Source organism: Apteryx mantelli, chromosome 3 (assembly GCF_036417845.1).
Source record: "Apteryx mantelli isolate bAptMan1 chromosome 3, bAptMan1.hap1, whole genome shotgun sequence".
Taxonomy (NCBI): Eukaryota; Metazoa; Chordata; class Aves; order Apterygiformes; family Apterygidae; genus Apteryx; species Apteryx mantelli.
This window is the reverse complement of record NC_089980.1, coordinates 36930412-36944078: the sequence shown is the minus strand read 5'-3', so window position 1 is coordinate 36944078 and position 13667 is coordinate 36930412. Positions and strand designations below refer to the sequence as shown.

The window sequence follows — 13667 nt, the reverse complement described above, 5'->3', positions numbered from 1 at the left end:
TGGAAGACACCAGTTCTAGGTGCTATCAGACTAACACCATCCAAAATTTTTTTCACCAGTACTGACAAAGTTTAGATAGGTCCATGCACTGGGAAAACTTCACTGTGATTTCCAGTATTTTCTGTGGACTATGAGTCCCTCTGTCCAGATTTCAGTTCAATCCTAAGAAATTTTCCAGTGTCCCAATGCAATGACCAATACCTCCTGTCTCTCGCTCCCAGTCTTCTGAATCTTCTTTCCTCATTCCCAGTTCAACTACTTTTCTCTTTAAATACAGTGCAGTTTAAACAGCTCATCAAATCTCAGTCTTTTGATTGTTCAGTTGCCTACTATAAAATGGGATGATAATGTCAATGTAGTGTTTTCCTGCAAAAAGGGCCAAGAGTCACAAAGTTTGTACACAAAGACACTTTAATGTAAATGAAATAGTACTATGTTTAGTTCAAAGGTGCTCCACATCCTCAAACACTCAGTGGTTAGCCACCCAATTTTACCATTCCCTTTCAGTGCAAACAATAGAATTTTAAAAATGACAGCTCTTTCATGCTTCTTTTTTATTTATTCTTCAATACTGTATTTCAATACAAACTGTTAAATCTTTATGAGCAACGGGAACATATTCTGAAAATTTATTGATCACGTATAATATGACCTCAAAACTCTTATCTCAAACCTCTTTATTCCAAAATTAGGTTGCCTCCCTCAACATGCAACATTTGAATAAAAAAGTCCTGACTTACTCCAAAAAATTCAACTGTGCAGTTATATAAACTGAGATCTCTTGACACCCACTCTGGTTTATGAAGACATGGTTTATATAAAGGACCTTCAAGAGAAAATGAAAAATGAATATTGTTTTGCTGAAATTTCCAGAGGATTCTAACACTTTCATTACCATAGCGGTACACATATATAAAGACACAATGTCCACTGTACTTTGCAATGAACTGTTTCTGAAGGATTAATCGTTCTCTGCACAAGGCTGTGAAATGTTTACGCTGTGACTAGAAACTACAACGCAGACATTCCGTTTATTTAAGCCTTGGTAATTAGGAAAGTACTGGGTTAAAATCATGTTTATAAAAAAACCCTTACTTTAATAAAGTACTTTAATACTGTACTTTAATAAAAAGTGTACATTATGTAAATGCAAATTCCATTTCACCATTTTTACTACTTGTTTGTTCTTCATCATTCAGAGGGAGTTTCAATCCCCACCCCAGTTTTTCATACATTGCTACAAGATTAGGATCGTAGAAATGAAAGCAATATTTGCTTTTAAACAAAACACTGATTTAGAGGATGTTACTTTAATATCACCAACGTATTTCAAGCCATCTTATGTATTTCAAACCTCATTTTTCCATCCAGAAAACCAAAACTTCCATCACTAAATCATGGCCTTTAAAAATAATCTAAAAACAACATACAAAATATTTCAAGAGAGCAAAGTAGTTATATGCTTGAAATCAACAACGTAGGCATTTTAACAAGATCTTCCTACTTTTTATATGAGACCTCTGGACACAAAAAGATCATGCACTTGCATGGTTTTCTAATCCCATATTTGTAAGATGAGAGGCAGTTTTTCATATAGCTTCCATATTTAGCTAACAAAAAAATAAATCATATTGAAAATGCAGTATGATGCTGGCTAGATTCTCTTGCTCACATTCTTGGTAAGAACAAAACTTCTTGTCCTTGTTTCTGAGGTTTATGTTTATACTCAGTTTCAGTGTTGATGACTGAGATATGTTAGCTAGTTTTAAAATAACTAGCTCGAGAAGCTTGATAAAAACAGTACTGAGCTCTGGTTTGTTGTGGATATGCTGTTATAGCTTACAGTAGAATGTGTCATCTTTGCTCTTAGCCAGTGAAAAAATCTTTAACTCAACAGAAAGCATGAAACTGCATGACACTGTGGAAAGAAGTGTGACAGTTTCTACCAAGCTTAAATCTCTATGCCCAAGCACAACAGAATACATCTTCAGCTAATCTTCCATCGATGCTTTCTGTTGAAATTCAGAGGTATCCATCTGTGGAGAACGTCTTGCAGGAAAGATAAGATTCAGAGAGAGCAGGTAAAAGACAAATGTGCAATACATGGAGTATAATTTCTCTGTGCACGTGTGCATTTTAGGGGATGGAACGTCTCTGTGCAGCTGCATGCAAAACAGTTTAAAGACGGAACAGAAGTTATTCCAACGAACAGCCTCCTTCCTGCCTTACCCTCCCCAGAAGTAGGCTATTGCAACCTGTGGAATGACTCTGTCATGCAGGGCACAGCGTAATTTCCAGTCTATCCAGATGAAGTGTCTCAGCTTGAAGCTGTAAAGGAGGATGCTTCCTTACCTTGGATTTGATGCAAAAGATAACTGTATCAGGCAGCTGGCTGCGTAACAGGAAGTTGTGTTACGAATCTCTCTCTCCTCAGAGGGAAAGAAGAAAAAATGACTTCACATCAGACTATTACAAATACTAATACTTTTGTCAAAAGCAGAAAACAGAGTACACAAAGATTTTACAAAACACTAGCCAGACACCGTAGTACACTGACTAAAAGAAAGAATTTGAATACAAGCTTAATAAGGCAGGGTAAATCAGACAAAATCCGCCACCTTACATCTAATGACACTGAAAATGAGTCTGCTGTGTGTGATTTCAGTGATGCTGGAGGGACACAAAGCTCTTTCTGTTCATGTTTTTCATACTTCCAGTCAAATAGATTTCTGAATGATCATGTTTCCTTTATATTAATGGGTGAGGAAGCTATTATACAGAAGGTATTTCCATATGTCACAGTTAATAAAGGCAATTCTTACTAATAAGAATAGGTTGTCTCTGCTCATTATCTGATGAAAAGCCCTCCTGTTGTGAGGAAAAAGCAGATTCTGTGGATAGAAGAGACTCCTGGGACTGCATGCTTTAGCAGCTACTGAAAGGAATTGTAAGCAGATGAATCCCAGGTCTTCTCCAACTGAATCCAAATCTTTGACAATCACTAAGGTGCTCAGGATACCAGAAGCACTTCATATCATAACGTCTCCTTCAGATTCACATTCTTCTTGCTGGTGAAGGACAGCGGACAAGACCTGGATCCATCACTCAGGAAAATCATCAGCGAGTCCCTTCAGGAGATTAAAGGTGCTTTCTTTTCTTGAGGAAACACCTGGGTGACTTTGTTTCAATAACTCAAAATCGTACTCTGACAGTGTGGCCAGCTATTGGCTGCTATCAGACTTCTTTCAGGCTGAGAGCATAAATCACATGGGGGAAAAATACTTCTTTTGGGACCACCCAAAGGCATGAGATAGCACTCGAGTCTTTGTCGTTCTAAGCACAGAGCTGACACCTACACAATAGCGTTAGAGCTACCTAATAAAGAACCAGAAAAAAAGTCTTCAAGTTTGTCTCAGCTTATGATGTGTCCAATGTCTGACTACATTTTAAAGCCATATGGAAACCAAATCTAGCAAAGGACATAAACTGCCTTGGATAATCAACATATCTAAGTTTACATAGCAGTACTACACACTGGTTGCTTCTTGACTTCAAAGTAGGGCAGAGTTTGTTAACCTGTAAGTACCTGAGTAGAAAAAGACCTGCCTCTGTTGTCATTCCCACTTCCAGCAAGACTGACAGTTTCCTACAAATAGTTTCAAAAGGCACATCATCTCTCCATGGTAAGTATTCATTTGCAGCTTTACGATCATGAATTTCAATGCATTCTGCAAGACACACCTTTTCATCCAGATGTATTAAAATGTAAAAATTATTTTATGGAGAGACATTTCTGATAGGAAAAATTCTATTTCTTCATGTTTTCTTGGGAATGGCATTCTGCTGGTTTTCACTGTTCAGAATAGAATTCAAGAAATGCTAAAAATACCCAAAGAAACAGATGGATGCTTGCAAACATACAGACAATGGGACTAGTTCCTACACAAGCAGCTAGCCCAGCTGGATGTTCGCTGTCAGACATGATACTTTCCAGCATATTAACCAAAGTTAATATGGCCAGCATTTTGAAAACGGGCCACTAATTCTGGGCACTGCCTAATTTGGTCTAAGTTTCAGAACTGCTGAGCAACTGCTTGTCCTCAGTTGAGGCTCTGGATGCTCAGCACTTCAGAAAACCAAATCCAAAGTGACTCAAGCTGACACTGAAAAATCCAAACACCCAAAGCCTGCAGCTGGTTTTGAAAATGCAGCCCCTCAAGGCTAAATACTGCTTTAAAGACACTGCATCCTGAAAGCTGCATATTTTTGCATCATCCTACTAGAAGGCATAGACAAATGTTGGAGGGTGTACTCTGCATCCATACTCCAGTGTGTTTAGTGCCCATCCCTCCTTGAACAGCCAACTCTAATGACTGGTGTTGGGGAGAACAGTAGGACAATTGGAGATCAGCTAGCACAGCTAACCAGAAGTAGCCCTTGCAGAGACGGGGGAAAACAAGGGCTGCTATTGGATCCTGCCCAGAATACAAAACCCAGCCACATTCTGGCTTTACAGTGTTTCCATCTTTTATCTACTTGTGGAAGGTCCTGTTGTATCTGCATTCACAATTAAACATGATTCTGACACAGTTATGGTGCTGTTGTTCTTATCTTCAGTGCATGATAGTTTCAGGCTCTGTTTGTGCCTGCCTATTGTTCATGAGAGACTTTGTCTTCGCAATAATAGGAGTACAAGGTGTTCTGGAAGCTCTTTTCAGCTGTGATCTGGTGAACTTCTTACGAATTTTTCTGTATGGAGGGAAAGAAGGAAAGAAGAGAGAGAGACAGCAAGAGAGGTAAATCTCAGTCTCTAACAGAAGACTGCTCAAGAGCCAATATCAAATGTAAACAAATACTCTTACCAGAGCAGGAAAGCTAGTTCATGGAAAAGAGAGACTTGTACGCAACAAGAGTGAGCCCTATCCATTGACTGATGACTTACAGTTGTATTCATCTAGTAACTGGTAATTGCTTAGTGAAAAGTGAGTTGGTGTTAGACAATATTTTGACAATAACATTTGATTATATGAACTCTTGGGCCAGAATGCTCAAATGGGGAATTCTCACTTGCGATTTCAGTACAAGAAGGAAGGAACACAGAAGACTGAACTACATTAGCACCCAAGTGAATGTGTTACCTCTATAAAAGTGATGGGCTGGTAGCAATTTTCAGTGGTGTTATTTGCACTGTATCAATTCTGCAGATAATGGATGACCTGAGTCTCTGGGCTTTTTATACCAGTGCATTTCAGGAGGACTAAGTTCACTTTGATTTTAGACCTTTGGATTATAAATCAAACATATTCACTACAGATGGTCATGTTCTTTTTATTGTAATCTTATAGATCCATGGACAACTAATTCTGAAACAAAAAGCTTCCTTATGTTCCCACGGATGTCTCCGTACTGTTATAAATCAATAATCACGATGCTGAGTGTATCAAGAGTAGAATAGCAGGAAACACCATAAGGACACATTAGAGTATGGCAAGTACCATCATCATGGACAGAGTCCTAAATATTAGATATTGCTGAAGAATTCACTATTTGCTTAATTCACTCAGTTCCAGAATCCCAGTTTTCATTTAGATAGTTTTATAAATTACAGAGCAGATTCTGAGCTTATGGAAATGAATTACAGCAAGCCAGGGCCTCTAAGAATAAGTGAGACGTGGCTTTATAATTAAAACTTTCCAACTTGAAAATGTGACTTGATTGCAAATGATATTCTGATGATGTGTCTATCTGCATCAAGGTCCTGAGACAGTGACTCAGGAAGTTATTTGTCCTTTTCATTTTAATGGGCTGCTAACTCTGAAACTGAAAAATGGTGGCATGTGACACTGAAAATATAGGGGCAGCTTAAAATAAATAGAGGCTCTTTTAGAAATTTTGCATATTCAATTTTCAAATATATTTAGTTGCTGGTTGAGAAATCCCATGGAACCTATTCTTACAGTAATTGGGCTACAGAACAGAACAGAACATAATCAAAAACAAAACAAGAAGCCAAAAATAGAGAGAATATTCTGTGCTCTTATTTAGAGATTAAAGGAGTAAAGAAACACCTATTTTGATAAATATATTGAAAAAGTGCAGAAAAGTGTTTGTTTTAGCTACCTGAAGGCAGGATCTCATCAACATTTCATGGCCTGGAATACCAAATTAGGATTTAGAATCATTTAATAATAAGCACGACAAAAGAAAAGGAAATGAATCACCAGAAAGTTAAGCTTAAGCTTTTAATGCAATCCCATAGAAACCCAAAGTACCATTTGAGTACTTATTTTATATGGAAATCTTAATTGAGGCCTAAAAAGATTTTCAGCTGATTGACAAGAAATTGCAACCTGAATAAGATCATAGAAATGTAACCTGACTGGTATAAATATGTATTTCTAAGATAACAAGACAGCTACGTTTTGCAAATTCACGTTAACAGACAAGAGCTGTTATCCACACTGATCTTAATGAGGATCATTCCTGCACATGCTTATAGGACTGGATCCCTTTTTGATATATTTGTTTGCAAAAGTTGTTATTTATTTAAAGAATTAATGTGGTCATTAATCATTTGAGAGAAGCCCACAGCTTACAAAAATTTTTTTAGAGTCTGATAACAGTTTGCCCTTCTGAACTGTTCATATGGCAACTTCATAACAAACTGTCAGAAAGTTCCTACTAAAAAAGCTGCTTGCAACAGACACTAAATGCAAGGACAGTAAAGTATTTTTATATCATTATTCATTTATTTAAGAAGTAAAAAGATGTAGTTAATCTTATTAAGTATTGGTTCAAAATTAGCATGAAGGAAGGTTAAAAAAGGAGGGAGCAGGTTATCAGCATTACATCAAGCAAACCATAAAAACAGTAAGTCAGATTTTCACTTAGAATAGATGGAGGTAGCTCTATATAGGCTGTCAGAAGAATTAATCTCGTGTACACTCTGAAAAGACAATCTAGCACTTCTATTTAAATGGGATTGGGCAAGTGCTTCCAGAAATTAGCTTTTCGGGTTATAGACTTCCAGAAATAAAATTGGAGGAATGGAAATTTCCATTGACTTCATAAAACACATGATATTTGAACAATTGTTTCACTAAAAGCCCCAACTGTTCTTTGCATTGCAAAAATACAGAGGGTGAAGGGAACTGATTCTTTACTCTGACGAATTTAGCATCTAAATATAGTCAAACTTTTTAATAGCCACTAATCAGGTTTTACAACCCTTCAGCATTTTTTTAACACTTGAACAGGCAGGTTGTAATAGTAACTGATGAAAGGCAGGAAATTCAGAGATAAGGTTGTCAGTCCATCTTTCACTCAGAACACTTCAACACTGTATCCCCCACCTGCAATGGAGTGAATTAAGGGCAGAGTCACCCCTAATGTTCAATTTCCTGTGCCTTTTCAGTTAATATCAGCCATATGTTTTAATTACGTAGAGCTTTTATTTGGTGGTGGCAAGTAAATGGCTTTAATATCTGTAGCGATGATAACATCATTCGCAGTTGTTATGAAAGAGTAATTGACATTTTCCCCTGCTTTTTCCTTTGATTTTTGTACTAGTGCTTGAAGTGTGATGCGTTAAAGACTTCATTTGAAATGCTAATTAAAAAAGTACTTAAAAACCTTTGCATTGTATTTCTAGTCCTCCTGAGACCAAAGGTATGAAAATGAATCAAACTTTTAATAGGTGATTGATATATAAAGCCCACTGTGTTCTTTTTTATGTCAAATGTGATGCGCTGCTGCTAACATAGGAATAAGACTAAAATCCTGCATGTCCCCATGATACTTGAATTAATGATGGCAGTAAGACCCCTGGCACCTATTCAGGGAAATATGGAAATATAAAAGCAGCACACACTGTTTAAGACCTAACTTCTCTTTGCAAGTTTTATACACAAACTGAAATCTACAGGGTAGAAATAACAGTTTTGCTGTCTACAGCCTTTATGCCATGCTCAAGTTTAATCAGGCAAATAATTTCAAAGAACCAATCCCATCTCAGGAACTAAATGAATTCCACGTAACTAACCATCTGGTGAAGTTAAGCACAAGCCTATATAATCTGCTGTGATGTCCAGATTTCTCAGGAATATGGTAGCTGGTAACAAAATTCCTAATCTGTAAAAGCTGACTCAAAGATCCCTGCTCTAATTATGCCACACATGAAAAAGCAGCAATTCTTAAACTTAAATAAAACAAAAATGACCTTCAGGCATTGTTAGTAAAGAATGTATTTTTCAAGACTGTTCTAATAACAGTTAAAGGTGTTACTTGCTACAGCTCTGTTGATATTAGGCAGATCTGTTACTGCTTCTATATATAAACTGTTGTGCATCAGCCTTGCCTCCTTGGCATTACACCCAGAGTTGTGATGATGAGAGCAACTTTGTTCTACACAGCAGCACCAACACTCTAAGTAATATGTTACGGTAGAAGATTTTTCTGTGAGAGTGCTTCATTGCATCTAAAGACCACTGAAATTTTAGGAGCTGACAAGCCTTGTTTTGAAAATGAATGGAAACAAACATTTTCCTGTGAAGGGGAACCCCTCACGCCCACTTTTGAGATGTCCCTAACTCTTCTAAACTGTCAAAGCCCAGAAATGTTTTTGATGCTCTATTTCCACTACAAACATATAAAGGAAGTATTACAAACTTGGCTATAAACACAATTTTAAGCTGAAGTGCATATTATCATGTTTTATTCTCTACCTACATGATTTTGGTATTTTCACCAAAGTCTTCCTCATATTGACACCATTCATATAGCATCCTTATATACAAAGACCTAGTGCTGTGGAAATATCTCATTACCTAATTGTTGCTGATAGCAGCAAAGTATATGAATAGGTAGGTAGCAGGCATAAGGGAGAACTGATTCATCACACAGTCATGGCTGAAATTCCATCTAATATATATATTTGGGTGAAGTAGGCTGATATGACTTGTCATTTGTAAGCAGAAACTTAAACTTGCCAGTTGTACAAAATGCTGCCACCCTGGAAGAAAGCGAGGTTTGAGACATTGATATGGCAAGGCATCATTTTGCATTTTGGTATAAGTTTTATGCAAAACTTGCAATCAGGGTGGCCATCAAGACACTGAGAAAGAAAAAAAAAATCTGCCATATTCTGTAGTTCAGATAACAGAAGAACTCTTCCAGAAAAGGATTCCTAAAGTTGCTGCTGCTGCTCCAGGGCAATGTAAATTCTGTGCAATATCAGTTTTGAGTGCAAGGCCAGTTAGCAAAACCAACTATTTAAAAAGTAACCATGATTCTTTGGGGGATATTCACCTTAATTACAGCTCTTCTCTCAGAGGGTTTGTTGGATGCAGAGGTACACCATATCCATTCAATGGATCAAATGACAAGAGGGGGCACTATCTTAGCCAGCTGAAGATCTTTCTATTAATTTCAATAGGTGTTTTAATCAAACTGAAAGGCTAAAATGCATGCAGTGCTGAGTCTGCTCCAAGAGAATTTAACTGGGATGATCCTACAGCACAGACCCTTAGAAACCAGACAGAATAGAGAGAGACTGCATGACTCGCAGCACTTCCTACATTTTTACCTGCGTGGAAATGAGGAGTGCGAATGCTATATTTTATTTAACTGTCCATTTGGCTTGCTGTTTCAGATAGCTATTTTCTTTCTCGGCACTCTGATAGGCGCCACACACTCTGAGGCTAAAGCTTATCTATATTCCATTAAAGTCTCACTCTGTCCTCCAAACTAAAGTAACTAGAATAAATATATTTGGAAGGCAAAAGCAGGTTAATACTGATAGGACTTTTAAAAATAAGCTCCTTGGTGAAATGTTTATTTGCAAAACAAATCCGTAGTGCGTTGGTAAACACCAGGCTACCGGAAAGCAGTTGCCATGAGACACTGCTGGTTACACTGTAAAACTAGTGCAGATGGCAGCTAGAACGCTGCAACCTCTATGAGATTCAAGAGGTGCTGCTGTAGGCACTCCAGTGTCACTTAACTGTTTTAAGAGCGGCCTTATTTTTCTCCCCATAATAAGGAAACCTTTTCCTTTGCCGATGGTTATCTTCAAATTTGTCATCAATATTTACAGAGCAAAACTATTCTCTGTGAACAAGAATTTACAGACACACCGGTTAGTCAGAATTTCTTGAACAGCTTAACGGAGTATTTTCAAACATTACACCACCTTGAGGGCTTCACTGGTTCTTTGTGTTTCAGAGCAACAGTTTACAGCTACCCTCTATAAATAAAGCAGTAAATGATATTTTTCTTGAATTTCTTTACTGCAAGGAAAAACCCAGGTCAGGTGTTTACAGCACAGACCCCTATTACTGTGCTGGCCTTGACCTGCACTTTGACATGGGACAAGCCACCTCTCTGTCTCCTACCAGCTGTTGGTTTCTTATCTACTCAAATCAAAATCTCCTTGGAGTACAAACCACCTCTTTGTCTGCGTTTGTATAGTGCCTAGAACAATGGGGCCCTTACCCATTATTGTAATGATTTATATCCCATTTTACTGCAAATAACTGGCATAGTGTTTGGAAAAACTACCTTGTCCAACAGATTTTCCACGCTTACCTTTTCTCTGAAAATGACATAATTCATTAATACTTTGAAGTGGTTCAGGATGCTCTGACAGAAGGAATTAAAGAGGTGCAAAGTATTATTCTCAGCATTATAACTCTTTTTTTAACTGCATTTTGGTAACTGAGAAAAGCTTATCTTTTAACCTCTATGACAGCATCTATTTATAATGCTTCTTATGGCAGTCATCACATGATAGGGTCTAAGTCTTAACAACCAGCAATGAAATTATTTTCACAATTCATCTGTGAGCTTGATAATTACTACCAAGAGTAATTTATTTAAATTTACTTACTGCAGACAGCTAGGACAAGCATGATAGAGCAAGGGGTTAGTTTTAGTGCAACACTGACTTGCTCACTTTCCACAGAAACCACCACACCAGCATAGATGCCCTACAAAATGAAGGGTTTTTTTGTTTGTTTGTTTGTTTTTAAGGTCACCTACTTTGTTAATGAAGCCAGACTTAATAAATAAGGTCTCTTTGAACGACTGGTAAATGAAGAACAACATGAAAGGACTCTAAATCTAATATCTTAATACCTTAATACCTAATCTAATCAGAATATAATATGTAATACCTAATTCTTCTTATGTATTTCTTGCATTCCTGTTTCCTTGTAGCTTTCATGCTCCTCCTCGCTTACTGGTAGTTCAAAAAGCCAGTTATGCATTGTGGCTTCAGCAAGGGACTTCAGAACGGGGAGCCCTATGCACAGGCTGAAGTGTCCTATAGAGCACTGCTTACATTTTACAGAGTAATGTGAAAGAAAATGGAGCAATTACATATTTGATAATGTTTTAAATGATGCTTAGGAGGAAGGATAACCTGAGCATTTACATCTGGCAATGTTTTGCAGCTATCTGCATGGTTCAATAAAAGGGCACCAAACACAAATATTCATTATGATGGTCTGCATTATACCTCAACAGTCTTACCTCACTCCCTTTAGGGGTCTGTATAGATCATGCAACAGAGCATGGGCAAGCTAGCAGTAACCAGCCAGCCCACCCAGTGGGGCACTGTGCAGATTTACTAGTTCATGTCCATAGAGTAGTGTAGCTCCAATCAGATGGGGAGATAATACTCTCTCTCTTTCAGTTGTGCTGTTTTGGGCATAGCGCTGTAACAAGATAACCATACAACTCTTGTGCTGGAGACTGCTTGTTACAGCCAGTTCAGTTATATTTATGCCCAGTTCACCACTGCTTCCAGTTTCAGACTTCCCACTGATGAAGCCAGCAGATAATGTGCCTGACTCCAGAGTACAGATATGTCCAAGTCACATCTATCCCTACACCAATCTCCACGGGCTCATTCCTGGTCCACACTGCTGTGCAATGAAAAAATTTCCCACTCACTTCTTATAGCTGAACATTTAACGCAGCTAGGTACCTCTGGCTTCGGCTCTACCTCCAGCCATGGTGTCTCAGTCTGTTAGCTCAGATCACTGCATGGTTTGCGGTGCGCTGACCTCAGCTTAGCAACCACATTTCTATTTCCCAGCAATAATAGCTTACCACCTCTCCTCCCCCAAAGATGGACAGGAACCTTTATAATTTCAGATACGCTATATAAAGGGGAGGAAGCACAGCCCACGGTGAGATCTCTTCCCCTTACTCATCCCTCTCCTTAGCATCCATCTCACACTATGTTTCTCTCTTCCTTTCCTCTACCAGATGTCCTTCCCATCCTCCTCTGATTTGTGGTAGGCACAATTAAAAAATAATTTACGATATGTGGTAGGAATGATAGGGCACTACAGGGCTCAGCATAGTTTAACTAGCTCAAGATTTGCACTGCTACTTGAGTGGAGCTTTATTTTCACAGCAGTGACACTATCTCACTTTACACACTATACAGCAATGACTACTGTATCGACATACACTAAACCACATTTCACAAGAGCAGAGAGTTTTTCCCTGAGGAAGGGAGAAAGGCCTGTCTGTGGAGTCATGACATTTGACCACAGCACCCAGCTTAGCAGAGGTGGTTAGAATTGATAAGACCCAGCAAAACTAAGTAGAAGGAATGGGTAAAAAATAAATTATTCATACTCCTTACAACAAAACAATGGCTTGGGCTTTGACAGACTTGTAACCCGAGCTATGGGAGAGCAGCTTTTCACCTTATCTGAACTTAATCAGCCTCTCCTTAGTTACCATTGACTTCCAGACATTTTAAGACATGAATCCTGCTCTTTTAAAGAAAAAGTTGCTTAACGTCTCCTCCCCATCAACACATGCACAAAATCACAGCAAATTTGCCAATACATAGCACTCTGGGAATCCAAGGAGCCAGAAAGCCTTCTACAGCTCACACGCACAAAAGCCAGATGATCTCAAAACAACTCTTCTTATTCCCATGAATTATATCAGCAGAACGTGGGTGAATTCCCACACTGCATAACTCTCTACCTTACCTATAGGAATTTTCATTACATTCCACTTACTTTTCAGAATAATGGTCCTTCTGTATACTGATTAAACATCATCCACTACTAGATGAAAATATTACCTACATGGCAGTATACTTTTTTTTTCCTGAGACAGGCAAGAAAATGGAGAGAAGATGCTTCAGAACAGGCTGACAAGCAGAACACAATTCAACAGTTTCAGCTACTCCCCAAACATCTTGCATATTAATTCGCAACTCCAGTGTCATTCCAAACATTCAAGGATCCAGAACATGCAGCTCCTGATTTCTGACCTCAGGCTGCAAGCACTCAATGCCATCTCTCCATTAGCATTAAATACCATGTTGAGCATTTTCAACAATAATGTTTTCTACTAAATATGCTTATCTAAATCCCAGGAGACAGAAAATCTTAACCGACTAGTCTCAGCATTCTGATAAAGATTCAGAAAGATTTCTTTTGGTTGGTTTCAGTCATGTGGATACATTTGACTTCTAGTGGGTCCTTCAACTTAGGTACACACTGGCCAAGTGTGTTGGTGACACAGGGACTAGCAGGTTATTCCCAAAGGTGGAAGTAAGCTCACAATTACATAGCTTGCTTAAAACAAAACAAAACAAACCTAAAGATAGAAATTAAATAATATTAAAAATACTATTT

General features: G+C 38.1%; 1 protein-coding gene across 1 annotated transcript in view; it reads right to left on the bottom strand.

Annotated features, from left to right (window-relative positions):
* Positions 1-4613: 4613 nt before the first annotated feature.
* Positions 4614-13667, bottom strand: part of MTA3 (metastasis associated 1 family member 3) — a 144698-nt gene continuing 135644 nt past the window's right edge. Inside the window, exon 19 of the mRNA XM_067293134.1 lies at positions 4614-4749. Coding sequence (XP_067149235.1) covers positions 4614-4749 — 136 coding nt within the window. The remainder of the gene's footprint in view (positions 4750-13667) is intronic.